The 14,697-nt window shown below is 56.4% G+C and overlaps 2 protein-coding genes across 4 annotated transcripts; one reads left to right on the forward strand and one right to left on the reverse strand.

Annotated features, from left to right (window-relative positions):
* Nucleotides 1–4,228: 4,228 nt before the first annotated feature.
* On the forward strand, nucleotides 4,229–12,157 carry PIAS3 (protein inhibitor of activated STAT 3). Of its 3 annotated transcripts, none has more exons than XM_087828030.1 (14): nucleotides 4,229–4,321; nucleotides 5,707–6,124; nucleotides 6,277–6,361; nucleotides 6,598–6,648; nucleotides 6,839–6,929; nucleotides 7,405–7,587; nucleotides 7,743–7,848; nucleotides 8,422–8,495; nucleotides 8,614–8,774; nucleotides 9,531–9,664; nucleotides 9,745–9,913; nucleotides 10,083–10,216; nucleotides 10,399–10,436; nucleotides 10,974–12,157. In XM_087828030.1, exons 1-14 carry the CDS (start codon nucleotides 4,298–4,300, stop codon nucleotides 11,238–11,240), a joined length of 1,935 nt encoding a protein of 644 aa, XP_087684156.1. In that variant the 5' UTR covers nucleotides 4,229–4,297; the 3' UTR covers nucleotides 11,241–12,157. The 3 variants fall into 3 exon arrangements, with proteins under 3 accessions (XP_087684156.1, XP_087684157.1, XP_087684158.1); XM_087828031.1 differs by having other exon boundaries at nucleotides 7,405–7,539; XM_087828032.1 differs by lacking the exon at nucleotides 7,405–7,587.
* Nucleotides 9,315–14,644, reverse strand: NUDT17 (nudix hydrolase 17). The gene is made up of 7 exons (XM_087828033.1): nucleotides 14,453–14,644; nucleotides 14,112–14,295; nucleotides 13,855–13,880; nucleotides 13,639–13,731; nucleotides 13,298–13,396; nucleotides 12,400–12,549; nucleotides 9,315–9,900 (listed from the first exon to the last, which is right to left on the reverse strand). The coding sequence occupies exons 1-7, from the start codon at nucleotides 14,642–14,644 to the stop codon at nucleotides 9,874–9,876; spliced, it is 771 nt and encodes a 256-aa protein (XP_087684159.1). The 3' UTR covers nucleotides 9,315–9,873.
* Nucleotides 14,645–14,697: the final 53 nt, after the last annotated feature.

Here is a 14,697-nt window from a genome sequence, read left to right on the forward strand (position 1 = left end):
AAAGGGGAGGGGGGAGGGAGGGGGGGAGGGAGGGGGGAATCTTTTTAATCACAAAAGGCTCCATAAGCCAGCAGCTTTCCAACTTTGATTATGATCCATAGTAAGAAATACATTTTACATCCTGTGTGGACATACCCGAAATAGTATGTACCCTTACTATTTCTATTTTAGTCTATTGTCTGCTATTATGCTCCATTGAAAAAATATTGGTCAAAATACATCCACTAACGGGTCAAGACTTAGTTTGAAAAGCAGCCCTCTGTGAAAATGGGGATTGAGCCCCGGCCAGGTAGCTCAGTTGGTTAGAGCGTCGTCCTGATAGGCCAAGGTTGTGGGTTCCATCCCCAGTCAGGGGACATACAAGAAGCAACCAATGATGCATAAATAAGTGGAACAACAAATCTCTCTCTCCCCCTATTCCTTCCTCTTTCTAAAATCAATAAATAACATTTAAAAAAAATGGGCATGGCTCTCTTTCTTTCTCTCTCACAAATCTCTCTCTTACTGGCGGACGCGGCTCTAATCATTTTCCTTCACCCTGGGGCTCCCGAGTCCATATTTAAGGAGGAGACGTTGGGAGGCGCGGGTTTTCTCTGAGATGTACAATCTAAAATATCCTATCATGTGTTAAGCCATGAGTTTGGGTTGGGAGCGCGTGGTCTCACGCAGTCAGCGTTCTTTGCCCCAGGAGCAAACGGGTGAAGCCTGACTCCAGGGAAAGGGACAGACACTCAGAGGTGGCGCCCTCCCTGCGGCTGTTCTCAGGCCGAGCACGCGTCTGTCTCTCGTGGCCACTTCCCATGGCGCTCCTCTCCCCGTGCTGGCCGAATGGCTCGGTGAGAAAGAGGCAGTGGAGCCCTCCCAAGCCTGGAATTTCGGTTTGGTGGCCTGGGCAGCGATCCCTCCCCATTCCTCCCCTCGGCCTGCCCCCTGCTGGGTTCTGCTGGGTCAGCTGACGGTGGTTTGGCAGTAAAGAGACTGGCTGGGTTGAGAGCAGAGTGGGGAGGGGCTGCCGGGGAAGACAGGGGGCCACATGAGGGCTGCACAGCCTGGCTCCAGGGTTTGGCCAGGGAAAGGAGTGTAGACCAGGTCCTAGAGAAGACGAGGGTCAGCTTTGGTGTGTGTGTGAACGGGCTCAGGACCGTGTTAAGGCGGGAGGATGGAGACGAGAGGATTGATGTAGGAAGGCAGAAGGTGGTGCAGGGGCCAAGAGGAAGAGCATCAAAAAGGCCCAAGTCATTTCTTTTAAGGGGAAGGAAACTCTCTTCTTCCTGCTCTCAGAGTTATTCAAGAATATAAAAGAATAATTACATTTTGTATTACATATGGGGTGTGGAGTGGGGAAAATGAAGAGCCTGCAGAGGAAGGGTCCTGAGAGGGGGAGATCGTTTGGCTAAGTTCAAGGGTGAGCCAGGAAATAGCTTGGGTAACAGCAGCCAGGCTTTTGGCTCCCTCCGGGGTTCCTAGAAGCTTATCCCAGGGTAGCCGAGTTACAGGAATAGTCAGTGATGTTAAGGCTAACACAAAAGGGGAACCTTCCCCAGCCCCTGGTCTTCCCAATATCCCTCTATACATCCCCATAAACTGCTACCCCAACAACCCAAGCCCTGAGATTCTTGATTTCATAAATAAATCTTTCCCAAAGTAACTGTAGCCCTAATGTTTCCCTTCCTCCTGGGCTCTCCATCTAATGGGACTTCAGTGGGGGCTTATACTGTTTCACTCCGCCCTCCTTCCTCAGTCTTCAGATGTAGGAGTTGATGGCTGAAGCTTGGTAGGCCAGGATGGGGTCCAGACTGTCTTTGAATGCCCTCAGTACGAAACTTGGTCCTGATTTGCAGTTTCCCTCCTTCGTCTGGTAACATTCATTCATTAGACTGATATCTAGAGAGTCTACTACATACCGGCACCGAGGATAGAAAATGTACAGCACCGAAAAGGTTTGTGTGCTCATGGAGCGTGCATACAGGCCCAGATTCAGGTGCCCTGGTTCCTAGTTTTCTAGTATCCGTTAGAGATGCTGGAACTTATAACCTCAAGTAAACTATTAAAGGAGATTCCTCCTTTATGAAATCACTAGGAATCAAGGTGAGGTTAACTTTCTTTTTTTTTTTTTTTTTTTTTTATATTTTTACAGACTTAATGAGATATAATTGACATACAATAACTGCACGTACTTACAGTGTACAATTTGATAAGTTTTGACATACGTATACACCCATGAAGTCGTCACACAATCAAGGTAATGAACATATCTGTCAGTCCCAGAGTTCCCCATCTTCTCTTTTTTTAAAAAAATCCTCACCTGAGGATGTTTTTCATTGATTTTGGAGAGGAAGGAAGGGAGGGAGGGAGGAAACAATGTGAGAGCTGTGCTGCCTCCAGGCCTGTCTCCCTCTAATCCTCCTTCCTTTGAAATCGCTGAAAATTCTAGAAGATAAAAGTTAGTCAGTAGCAAGTTTTAACCTAGAGGAATGAACAGGACAAAAACCGAACTCGTGGCCTGATGAAGACTCGAGTGTCGAAGTGAGCGGCTGCAATTAGGAACCAAATGCTTGAGCTTGAGTTTAGCTTGAAGTCCCACCATTGCTGGCAGCAAAGCTGCAAGGAAAGAACTCGAGTGTCAAGTGAAGGTGGACATCCTCCCTGGGGACAAAGCCCACGGAGTAGCTGGGCATGTCCAGCTCAACAGGTGCCTGGGGTATTGGCAGGCTGGCACCTTCGGGACTATGGCTTGGGTGGGGTCTCATGGGAGGCGTGCGCTGAAGGTTGAAGCTAGATGAGAGAACTATTGGTACTATTAAGGCACTTTTTGTATGCTGACTGTAGGTTTAACTGTCTTCTCTCTCACTGCTGCTAGACTGAGAACTCCTGCAAGGCTTTTGTGTTTCAGCACCTAACAATCTCTGAGCACTATTCCAATATTTATTGACCAAATACATTATCATTTAGGTTCCAGCCAACGAACTATGAAATGCTATACTTGCTGCCAGCACCTAGTTTGGGTAAACTGCCCTAGAGTTGGTGCTTTCATGAGGCCTGCACCTGAGTGATTAGCTCGGTTGAGAATGGGGGGGTCTGGAAAGTCCAAGGCTTTGGAAGAAGGAAGTAGTTCAGAGAGAGGCAGACAGATCTTTTTTTGGGGTAAGAAGACTTCCCCTCTGTTCACCTTCAGCAGCCCCAAGGTTGCGAGCTCTCCGGTGCCTTTGGGGTAGAGGGTGGAGGCCACAGGGGGAGCTGGGCTTAGGTGCACCCAGGCCGGTCCTCCATGGGCGTCTCGCTCCGAGCTGGACCCTGTTGTGCAGTCGGGTCGCGGGTGCGCAGCGTCGCTCCCGCTCGCCGCCGCGGGCAGCGCAGGGGTGAGAGCGCCGGGGGACGCTGAGGCCGAGGGCGTCCCTTCTCCCGGCCCGCTCGGCCGAGGCGTCGACTTCTCCCGGGCCCGACTCCGTCCCTCCCTCGGCCCGGGGCCCGCCCCCTCCCCTCCTCCGCCGCCCTGGCGGGCGCTCCCCGAGGGCGGCCCCGGGCCCGGCGCGCGGCCGGGCGGGGCTCCAGCCGGGCGGAGCCGCCGCGGCGTCCAGCGGCGGGGCTGACCTCTAGCTGAGCGGCCGGAGCGCGCCGGGCCCGCCCCGCCCGCCGCCCACCCTGCGGGCGCCTCCCGCTCCCGAGGCCGCGCGGTAAGTTGCGCTCCCCGCACCGAACTTTCCCGCCGCCGGTCGGGGTCCGCCGGCCGGACCCGGAGCCGCCGCGCAGTCGGCGCGGCGCGGGGTGGGGGTGGGGACGGAGGCTCGGGAACAGCCGTCTGGCCGCGAACTGTTCGCGCCTCCACAGCTCCCCCGAAGCGGGCCGGGTCGCGCCCGTTTCCCGAGGCGGTGAAACTCTCCGTGGCTGGTTCAACTCGTGGGGGGGCCGCGCCCCTCCCCCGTTCCTCTTCGGCTGGGCAGCTCCGGGCCCTCGCCCAGCAGCCCATCCCCTCCCGCTCCGGCGGGTCTAGCGCCCTCCCCCGGGCACCTCCGCCCGCCTCTCCGTGACCCCTGGGGACCCCGCGATCTCCTGGGCCGCACCCTCCCTCCGTGCCCGCCCGCCTCGCGTCCCGGCCGAAGACGCGCCGGGCTCGGCCCCGAGCGGTGGGAGGCGCCGCGGCCGGTGCGTGTCCCGAGCCCGGCGGGCGGGGCCGGGGAGGAGGTGTCGGCCGGACGGGGCGGAGCAGCCGGCAGTTTGCGGCCGGCGCCGGGGTGGGGAGTTGCGCGCCGGTCCCTGGGCCTGAGCCCGGCTCGGGCTCGCGCGGCGATGCCTCAAGATGGCGGAGCTGGGCGAGTTAAAGGTACGGCCCCTCCCCCACCGCGCGGGACGGCGCCCGCGGCCGGCCGCGCCGGGGCGGCGGCGGGGACTGGGTGCCGAGGGCTCGGGTGGGGCTGCGGACGTGGCGGAGCCCGGCCGCTGGGGCTGGGAGCGCGGCGGCGGCGGGAGGAAGGGGCTGCGGCGTGGCTCCGGGGGCGGGGCCGCGGGGCAGATGCGGGGGTGGGGCCGAGGGGACTGCAGCTGTTGGGGGCCGAGGCGCAGGGGGCGGGGACGCGGGGTGCCAGTCGGATTCGGCGAGGGAGCCGATGTAGGGGTAGGGCCGGAGGGAAAGCCGTCGCGGAGGCTTAGGGCGAGCCCGCGGAGGCCGAGGTGACGGCAGGGGCAGGGCAGGGCTGCGGCCGGGGCTGCGGGGCGGCGGGCGCCCCTGGGCGCCCCGCGGAGCTGGAAGCTGCGGGGCCGCTCCCGGGACCCGAGCCTGGGGATGCCCGCGGGCGGCGAGGGCGAGGCGAGCGGCGGCCCGAGCATCCCGCGCCCGACGGGACGGTCCCCTTCAGCGAGGGGCACCCGTGGGCGGGGCCGGGCGCGTGAAGCTCTGGGGGTCCGAGCGAAGTTCTCGATGGCGCCGGGGGAGTAGACGGGACCGAGGAGACGCGGGTGGGAGCGAGTTTCTCAGCGCAGGTCTCCACGGGCCGGGCAGCACAGCCGCCCGGGAGCCGAGGACCGTGGGGGCTGCCCCGGGCGGGTCCCCCAGGGAGTCCAGGAGGGGCCACTGCTCCCCGCCTCGCCCCAAGTTTAGGTCTTGTTTCCTTCAGACAGTGGGGGGTGGTTACGTAAATGACGCCGCGAGGACCTGGGGGAGCTGTGAGCGCCGCGCCTGCCTGAAAGCCCGGGCGCGAAGCCGCCGACGCCCGGGGAGCAGCCGAGGCGGGGAGTGTGGGCCGCGGGCGCAGCCCCGCAGCCCGGCCCCCTTCTTCCCGGGGGCGCCCCGCGAGGCCGCGCCTCCCTCCTCCCTGCCTCCCGCCCTCTTCCCAGGGCCTGAGCCCGAGGGCGGGAGGGGATCCAGCAGCCACAGGAGGCCGGCCGCGGGCGGGATGGAGGCGGGGGCTCCGGGGCGCCGAGGGGGGCTCCCTGTCTGCCCCCTGCCCCCGGTCGGCTCCAGGCTGGGGGGAGGGCTGCTCAAGCTGAGGACAGTGCTTGACCTGAGGGTTACTAAGGCGGGACTAAGATGTCCCTTTGGCCAGGTTGGCTGCCTGGCATCCCGAGGTGGTGAAACTCTCGGGCTGCAAAGCATCTTTATGATCAGTGCTGGAAAGAAAGAGGTGGTGCCCCTCTGGTAGCTCAGCCCAGTGTCTTTGGCAAGACAGGCCTACCTAAGGTCGGCTTCTCAGGCTTCCCTGTTCTCCACAGCACATGGTGATGAGTTTCCGGGTGTCTGAGCTCCAGGTGCTCCTTGGCTTTGCTGGCCGCAACAAAAGTGGACGGAAGCACGAGCTCCTGGCCAAGGCCCTGCACCTCCTCAAGTCCAGCTGTGCCCCCAGTGTCCAGATGAAGATCAAAGAGCTGTACCGCCGACGCTTCCCCCGAAAGACACTGGGGCCCTCTGATCTCTCCCTTCTCTCTTTGCCCCCTGGGACTCCTCCAGTGGGCTCCTCTGGTCCGCTAGCTCCCATCCCCCCTGCCCTCTTGGCCCCTGGCACCCTGCTGGGCCCCAAGCGTGAAGTGGACATGCACCCCCCTCTGCCCCAGCCTGTGCACCCTGATGTCACCATGAAACCATTGCCATTCTACGAAGTTCACGGGGAGCTCATCCGGCCCACCACCCTTGGTACGGCTCTTTGTGATCCTTCCGTCTTTCTGGACTCCATGCCTCTTCCCCAAGCCTTTCCTAGGCTTTAGTCCTGTGGAATCAACCTGGGATGGGGGCAACTTCTGTAGCTGCCAGTGCACTTGGGAATAACTGCCCGTTTTTGTCCTCAGCATCCACCTCTAGCCAGCGGTTTGAGGAAGCGCACTTTACTTTTGCGCTCACACCCCAGCAAGTGCAGCAGATTCTCACATCCAGGTACATCTCTCCAGCCCTCTGGCCTCATCCTAGGGTGGTTACCCCTGGACTCTGCTCTCTTTCTTCTCTTTACCCTGCTCTCCCTATCCATCACCTTGAACCTCCTTTGTGTTGTTCTCCTGTATGTCTCTCTGCTATCCCCTGGTCATCTAACTTTCTGTGTTTCTGTCTGTTCACCCTGCCCTCTGGGGCCACAGCCACGTACTGATGCGTCTCCTTCTCCCTTCCTGTTACAGAGAGGTTCTGCCAGGAGCCAAATGTGATTATACCATACAGGTGCAGCTAAGGTGAGTTGATCGTCCCTCCCTCCCTCCCTCCCTGGCTCCCTTTGGGGATGGAATGAAATAAGGGTATGACAGGTACTCCTAGGAGATATCCTTGCTGTGCTGCATCCACCAGTCCTGGGACTCTTGTATGCTGGGGTGTTCAGCTGAAGAAACTGCCCCCATTCTTTTATCTTCTCTCATCTCTTCCTAGGTTCTGTCTCTGTGAGACCAGCTGCCCCCAGGAGGATTATTTCCCCCCCAACCTGTTTGTCAAGGTCAATGGGAAACTGTGCCCTCTGCCGGTAAATGCTCTTCCCTTCTTCCGACACTAACCTCTTCTGTTTCAGTTCCTAAGTGTTAACTACAAACTGATTTTGAAAGAGACATGCCTAGCAAGGTGCCTGGTACATAGTAGGTGCTCAGTTAACTGATCTAATCAATATAGAGAATTCTAAGACAGGGCTGAACAAGGGTTCTTTCAGAACCCAGAGGAGTGACGGTAGCTCGACCCAAATGCTCAGGGAAGGCTTCTCAGAAGTTATGACTCCAGAGCTGAGAGTTGGACCTATGCTTCCTCCTCTGGAACTCAGTGAGTGGGCTCCTGGTCAGTGAATAAGCTTTCCTTTCACTCAGGAGTGAACCCCACACACAACGGTAGTGCTCCAGTTTTGTGAGTCACTGAATAGGCCCTCATCTCCTTGATCAATGAGCTGGCCTTCCTTCCAGGGAGTGAGTAACCCGTGACAAGATGTTTTGACCAGTCCCTCCCTTCCCCAGGGTTACCTTCCCCCTACCAAGAATGGGGCTGAGCCCAAGAGGCCCAGCCGCCCCATCAACATCACACCCCTGGCTCGACTCTCGGCCACTGTTCCCAACACCATCGTGGTCAACTGGTCATCTGAGTTTGGACGGGTGAGCATGGCTGAGTCAGGAAGGATGGAGAAGCCTGCAACACAGGGAGTGAGGAGGAATCACCCAAGTGTCTTGGGTTTGGGAAACATTTTCCTCTTTATGGGTCCCTCTGCCTTAACCTGCTTTCTCTGCTCCTCGTGGGACTAAGGGTAGAGGGGTGGTGTGCAAAGCAGAGGCTAACTGTCTCCCCTGCCTCCAAGTAGAATTACTCCTTGTCTGTGTACCTGGTGAGGCAGTTGACTGCAGGGACTCTTCTACAAAAACTCAGAGCAAAGGGCATCCGGAACCCAGATCACTCCCGGGCACTGAGTGAGTAGCATCCTGCCCCTCTTCCCCACTCTCATCTGGATCCAAGGCCCTCTAGCCTTTTGAATCAAATCCACACCGCTCTTATTACAATTTACCTCATCTCTGACATTAACCTCAACCCTCCCCCAGCCCCCTTACCAATCGTAGTGGTTGAGAAGTCAGACCACTCCCAGGCACTGAGTGACACCCTTGCATTTCCAATTATACATCTGTTTTGCACCTCCCAGACTCTAACTCTGGCTCCACTAGAATATGGGTTCTCCAGACTGGAAAGAATCTTAAGGATCATCTAGTCTAACTCTCTTGTGATGCTTCAATTCCCTCTAGGTCATCTCTGCCAAAGTGTCACCCAGCTGTATTTGAGCATCTTCAGGGATGGGGAAATCTCCCCTCACCCACCCAGCCTTCATAATCCAGATCCCAGACCTACCCCCATGTGACAGCCCACTGGTCCCCAAAGGCTCTCTACCCAGCTGCCTCTCAGCCAGAGCCATCTGCTTCTGGCCTCACCGCCTCCCAGGCGTCCTCTCCAGCCTTGCTTGCCTCATGGCTCTGGTTTCACTCTTGTTTCAGTCAAGGAGAAATTAACGGCTGACCCGGACAGTGAGGTGGCCACTACAAGTCTCCGAGTGTCACTCATGTGCCCGGTGAGTACAAGGCAGAAGAGAAGGGGGAGGAGGGTTGGGTTAAACCTCTGGACTCAGAGGAAGGTTCCTAGAGCCATTAGAGTGAGGCTTTCTGACCAGAGAATTCCTCTCTCCACAGCTAGGGAAGATGCGCCTGACTGTCCCTTGTCGTGCCCTCACCTGCGCCCACCTACAGAGCTTCGACGCTGCCCTGTATCTACAGATGAATGAGAAGAAGCCAACGTGGACATGTCCTGTGTGTGACAAGAAGGCTCCCTATGAATCTCTTATCATTGATGGGTAAGGCCATTCTGCATTCTGCTTTATCTTACCTAGGACAGCCACTAGGACTCTCTCTCATATATGTACGTGTTATAGATATGTATATATATATGTGTGCGTGTGTACATACATATATACATATTTTGTATCTCCTTTTATAATATATACATACATGTTTCCAACACTGAGGACTTATTATAAACTAGATGTGGTGCTGAGCACTCTGCACACCTTATCTCATTGAATCCTTATAAATAACTATGAGATAGGTACTGTCATTATGAGAGAGGGAACTGGGGCCTAGAGAAACTGAGTATTTTTCCCAAAGTTATATTGTTAGTAAGTGGCAGAACCACTGCACTGAACTGTTATATCGCTTATAGCAACTACCTGATCTCTCACTGAGCATAACAGTGAAGTTCTTTTGAAGGCCTGGATATGCTGATCTAGTTAGTTCCCACCCCCTTCCAGAGCCTACATTATGGTTCTTGTTCCCAGTGCCCTTTTTAAGGTGGTTTATGGAATTCTTGTTTTGTCCCTAGTAGTACATGAAATAGGTGCTTAGAATGTATTTATTTTAAAACTTAGCATTTAAAGTTTGCAAAGCTCTTTTACATATTTACTTGATTCTAACAACTCAGTTCAGTAGAGTGGATAATATCCCTATTTTACAGATGAGGAAACTGAGGTTCAGGAAGGTGAGTAGCAGAATTCCCTGGCTATTGTCCCTGCCATCTCCCAGCCCCATGAATTCCCTTCTCTTCCCTCCCCCAGTCTATTCATGGAGATTCTTAATTCCTGCTCGGATTGTGATGAGATCCAGTTCATGGAAGATGGATCCTGGTGCCCATTGAAACCCAAGAAGGAGGCATCTGAGGTTTGCCCCCCGCCAGGGTATGGGCTGGATGGTGAGTGATCCCCTGTCCCCCAGCTGAGCTAAGTCTTGAATGGCCTCTTCTCTGAGACACAGTCTTCTTGCCACCCACAGGCCTCCAGTACAGCCCAGTCCAAGAGGGCAATCCCTCAGAGAATAGGAAGAAGGTTGAAGTTATTGACCTGACATTAGAAAGCTCATCAGATGAGGAGGACCTGCCCCCGACGAAGAAGCACTGTCCTGTCACCTCAGCTGCCATCCCGGCTCTACCTGGAAGCAAAGGGTATGAGGAAATAGTCTGAATCTATAGCAGAAGGACAGAGGAAAATGTCAGGACAGCTTTCTGGTTGCTGGGCAAACCCTGGTGCAAAGAGGGGACTTTGGAGGCTGAGCTGGGAGAGGGCATCTGTGGTTCACTGGCTGCCCCAGTTCAGTTCCTTGTCTCTCCTCAGAGTCTTGACATCTGGTCACCAGCCCTCTTCGGTGCTCCGGAGCCCTGCTATGGGAACGCTGGGTGGAGATTTCCTGTCCAGTCTCCCACTACATGAGTACCCACCTGCCTTCCCACTGGGGGCAGACATCCAAGGTAGGACACTGACCACAGAGTGGGGTTGGCACTTCCATCTGCCCCAGCACCTGATCAGAACCCCTGCTCCTGTTCAAGCTTTCTGGGTCTGTTTGCAAAGGGCCATGATCCAAGGAACTTTGTTTTGTTTTTTGTGGTGATGGGGTCAGACCGGAAGTTGATTGTAATTTTCTTCTTACCAGGTTTAGATTTATTTTCTTTCCTTCAGACTGAAAGTCAGGTAAGTGGTCCCTTCTCCTGTGAAGATCTCAGATCTTTGGAGCTTCCTTTCTGGGCACTAATGGGCACCCTCCCTCTCTCATTTTCCCTGTAGACCCACACCTGCTTCTCTGAGAGAAGGGGATGGTACAGGCAGTTGACTTCCCTCCGAGGCCCCACTAGTACTTCCTCATTCTCACCTGCCTTCCTCAGTCCCTGTTACTGTTCTCTCTAGAGATTTCAGCGTAGTTCTGCCCCTTGCCTGCTCACCCCCTCGTCCATGTGCACTTGAGCACCGTGCCTGCCTCAACCAGACATTCCACACATTTCACACACCCACAGGGCTAAGAAAATAGCAATCTGGAGGGGCTGTCTCAAGTCAGGGGATCAGGGTGGGCGTGGGAAGGTAGGGAAAGAATCAGAGAGAGGCTCTCCTGCTTGGAGAAGACCTTGGGATCCAGAGGGGTTGATTCATCCCGTATGATATTTCCAAGATGAGTGATGGGGAGGCAGGTAAAGAAAGGATAAAACCCTAAACTGTGCCCTTGATTCCTCCCAGCACTATGGTCCCTCCGTCATCACCTCGCTAGATGAACAGGATGCCCTTGGCCATTTCTTCCAGTACCGAGGGACCCCTTCCCACTTCCTGGGCCCACTAGCCCCCACATTGGGGAGCTCTCACCGCAGCACCACTCCAGCACCCCCTCCTGGCCGTGTCAGTAGCATTGTGGCTCCTGGGGGGGCCTTGAGGGAGGGGCATGGAGGACCCCTGCCCCCAGGTCCCTCTTTGACTGGCTGCCGTTCAGACATCATTTCCCTGGACTGAGTCCCCTGGATTATGGAACCTTCACTGTCTCCCAGCGCTGAGCAAGTATGCTGTGGAGTCCAGACCCCTGGCCACTCTGCCACTTAGCGGGGTTTTGCCCAAAGGCAAGAAAGACCTTCACAGACACTAGTTTTTGGCCTCATCTCTGCCGGACAAGGCCAGCATCCAAAGGGTTAATATTTAACCTCTTTTTAAGGACATTTAGGTTCTATTTTTTGAAGTGGTCTTTAGATGGCGGGCATATTCATTTGGGTATGTTAACCTAGGCAGGGGGGCAAGTGGGATGGGATATGAGTTGGGGGAAGGGCTGAATTCTCAGCCTTGACTATCTAGAGCCTCATGGGGAAGGGGCCCTTCTGTTGTCCCCCAGATGCCCTCTCTTCCCAGTCTCCAAATCCATGGCTCAGTTCCATCCACATAGCCATTGTCTCTTCATGTCCATCCTGTTCTCTCTGGCCAAACAGACAGGTGGAGAAACTGAGACAGACACATGGACAGAGAACTCTATTTTGGGTTGCAGATTTTTGTACATAGACAAGGAAAACCAAAATGCGTCCAAAGACAACTTCCCCTGCCTCCTACTTCCCAGTATGCCTGAGGAGGAGGTATGGCCTCAGCCCTGATCCCCAGGGGTTTGGGAGCAGGGCCTGGCCTATTGCCCCGGGCTCTCTATTTATATATTTAAGTTCACAATGTTTCTTATGCTGACCAGCCCAGGGCTTGAACTTCTAAAGGTCCACTGCCCTGAGGTGAGGTCTGGCTCATTCTGCACCTTTCCTGGGAGGTGGAAGGACCCTTGTGCTGTCCCTAATCTCCTTTTTCAGGCTCCTCCAGGGCCTAGGACCTCTGTTGTAATTTTACTTTTTATTCCCAAAGTTGTACAAAGTTCTTACCCATAATAAAGGTTGTGAATCTTCTGTGTCATGGAGGTGGGCTGGGGAGGGGGTTATGTACTTGGCTTTCCAGGTCCCTGGTTTGGGGGAAGGGGTGTCCATGTTCTGTTCTCCCTTTGCAGGCCCAGAGTCCACATGAGCTCGTTTCACTTGGTAGGGGTGTCACTGAGGATTTCCAAGAGCAGTTCTCTCTTCCTCCCCCTCCCCACATGCCCACTAGTGCATTCAGCCCAATACTGTTCAGCCCTCCCGCCCTTCACCCTTACCTGCCCAGATGTTGCAGCCAGAGCCCGAGCGCAAACTTGGTCCCGGTGCTGACCCTCTCTTTGTCTTCTGCGGTGGCTGGGGTCGTCTGCAGCAGTGTGGACATGGGCAAGGCCAGAGGTCGAGCTCTTCCATCCTCTAGTTCCATTGCACTGCATAATGACAACTGTCTGAGCTGTGCCTGTGGCTTAGCCCACTTCCATATGCATCAAGTCATCTAACTCTCCCAACCACTGCAGGAGAGGGGTGGGTGGGTGTTAACCTCATTTTACAGAAAGGAAACAGGTTCAAGGAGGGTTAAGTGACTTGCCCCTATGGGAGAATGGGTCACGACCTGGGTCTTCAGGGATAGCCAGTCAGGGCAGGAACCCTTGGAGTTTGATGGACAGTGTCTGTGATCTTATGTGCTCTCTTCATTATCAGTGGACCAACTCTCCCTAAATCTCTCCCACCACACAAATTCCACCCCCCTCCCCCTGGGAGGAGATAGAAGCTGAATTTCTCAATGTGTATGTGTTGGAGGGTCAGGGAGAAGCTCCTACTTACAGGACAGAGGGTGGTAGGTCCTGGGGGAGATGTCTGGGTGTCTCTGTCCCATCCTCTGTGGCAGCCACTGCAGCTGCTACATCTGGGCCCAGCCATAGAAAGGCGCTCACCTCACTTGGGTTTGGCTGGATCCGGGCCTGGGGCCAGATATGTTGATCCCTTTATCAGGACCTCTATCAGGAGGCCTGTTCTGATCACAACCTACTCTCAGGTGGAGTGGAGAGAAACTTGGGGGGGGGGGGGGGGGTGGAGAGGCTTTCTCTGACTTTCCCCCTCCCCCACCTTAGTCACAGTGACAACTAGTTTGCTTGGGCCTCCTGAGCCCCCCCATCCTTCCTCCACTGCCAGTCCTACCTGCAGCTGCTGCTGTGACTCCTGGGAGACCACAAGTAGATAGAGAACGATGTGATGGTATTTGGGGAGACCCCAGCTCAACCTAGGAGGGTAGGCAGACTAAGAAAAAAATGACAAAGATGAGAACTTTCTGTCTCTTCTTGAGATTTCGAAAATACAGCTGAGGAAGTGGAGGGTAGAGATGGTGCAGGAGGGGCACCCATGAGGATTGTGGGCTTGGGCACTCCAAACCACCCACTCCATTGTTTTTCCTGTGGCCAAAGGCAGGTAAGGCTGTTCTATGGGTTTTGGTGGGGAAGATGTTGAGGGTTCTTGGTTAAATAGAGAGGTCCCAGTCTCACCTCCCATAACCCCAGAGGGACCCAAGAGAACTGGCCCTGGAGCAGCTGTAGTCCACTCTCTTCCCAAAGCTCTCGAAGCCCGCAGTCCAACAGCTGGCAGGGAGAGAGGGCAAGTCAGGGGCCAGGGCCCCACCTCAGGCCACACCCAAGGTGGTCCCAGTCAGGTATCTGGGTTCAGGACAGGGTGCCGGCTGGGTCAGCTGAATGGCTGGTTACCTCTTCTTCAAGTTCCACGTGCCCACCTGCAACAACAGTGGGCCCAAGAGGTGAATGGGGTGTTCTTGCCCAGGGACCCCCACTCACTATTTACATTGCCTCCTCCAGCGGGCACAGATGCAGTCGCAGCCTCTTGTGTTTATGGGACAGACCCCATTTCTGGGCCTACTTCTCAGTCCTTCGGAGACTGAGCATAGCCCGCTGGGTGAAGAGCAAGTTCCTCCCTGGACTTGGGACGTTGCCCTCAGGGCGCTCACCTGGTGGTACCCAGAGGTTGGGGGAAACTCTGAGGGTGCGTGTCCTCCGGGTCAACAGGACTGTCCGGTCGCTGGACTGCAGAAGGACGGCCACACCTAGATCCACACTTCCATTCGGGGGCAGCTCTGTTCCCGGGGGCCTGGGCTGCTGGTCCAGGGCCGCAAAAGGGCAGAAGGGGGGTCGCTGGCCAGAGGGAGTCGGCTGGGTTAAGGTTTCAGCAGCGGGCGGAGCTTCCAGAAATTAGGCGACACCGCGCGGTGGGGCGGGGACTGAGGGGGCCCTGCCCGGCCCCCGGGCCTCCCCGCGGCCCCGACTCCCCACCGCGGGCCCTCCTCCCAACCTGGAGCGGGAGCCTGGCCGCGGCGCCCGGGAACGGCCCGTCCGAGAGGAGCAGCTGCCCTCGCCGCACGCAGCAGTGTGCGGGCCACGGCCCGAGCCCCGCCCTGGCGCCCAGGAGGCCGCACACGCTCTGCGCGAAGCTCACCGGCGCCGGGCGCCCGCCCCGCAGCACCAGCACCCGCGCCGCCGCCATGCCGAGGCCCCGGTCCCCGCGTCCCGTTGGCGCCCTCTGGTGGCCCAGCGGCG

This window comes from Miniopterus natalensis, chromosome 19, assembly GCF_054644295.1.
Source record: "Miniopterus natalensis isolate mMinNat1 chromosome 19, mMinNat1.hap1, whole genome shotgun sequence".
Taxonomy (NCBI): domain Eukaryota; kingdom Metazoa; phylum Chordata; class Mammalia; order Chiroptera; family Miniopteridae; genus Miniopterus; species Miniopterus natalensis.

Coding starts and splice junctions, on each gene's coding strand:
- PIAS3 (XM_087828030.1), top strand. CDS start 4,298: ATGGCGGAGCTGGGCGAGTTAAAG. Junction 7,849..8,421: donor AGATCACTCCCGGGCACTGA/GTGAGTAGCATC, acceptor CTCTTGTTTCAG/TCAAGGAGAAATTAACGGCT. Junction 10,437..10,973: donor TCCTTCAGACTGAAAGTCAG/GTAAGTGGTCCC, acceptor GATTCCTCCCAG/CACTATGGTCCCTCCGTCAT.
- NUDT17 (XM_087828033.1), bottom strand. CDS start 14,644: ATGGCGGCGGCGCGGGTGCTGGTGCTGCGGGGCGGGCGCCCGGCGCCG. Junction 13,732..13,854: donor ACGTGGAACTTGAAGAAGAG/GTAACCAGCCAT, acceptor TCTCCCTGCCAG/CTGTTGGACTGCGGGCTTCG. Junction 9,901..12,399: donor TGGCTGCAACATCTGGGCAG/GTAAGGGTGAAG, acceptor CTTTGCTTCCAG/GTAGAGCCGGGATGGCAGCT.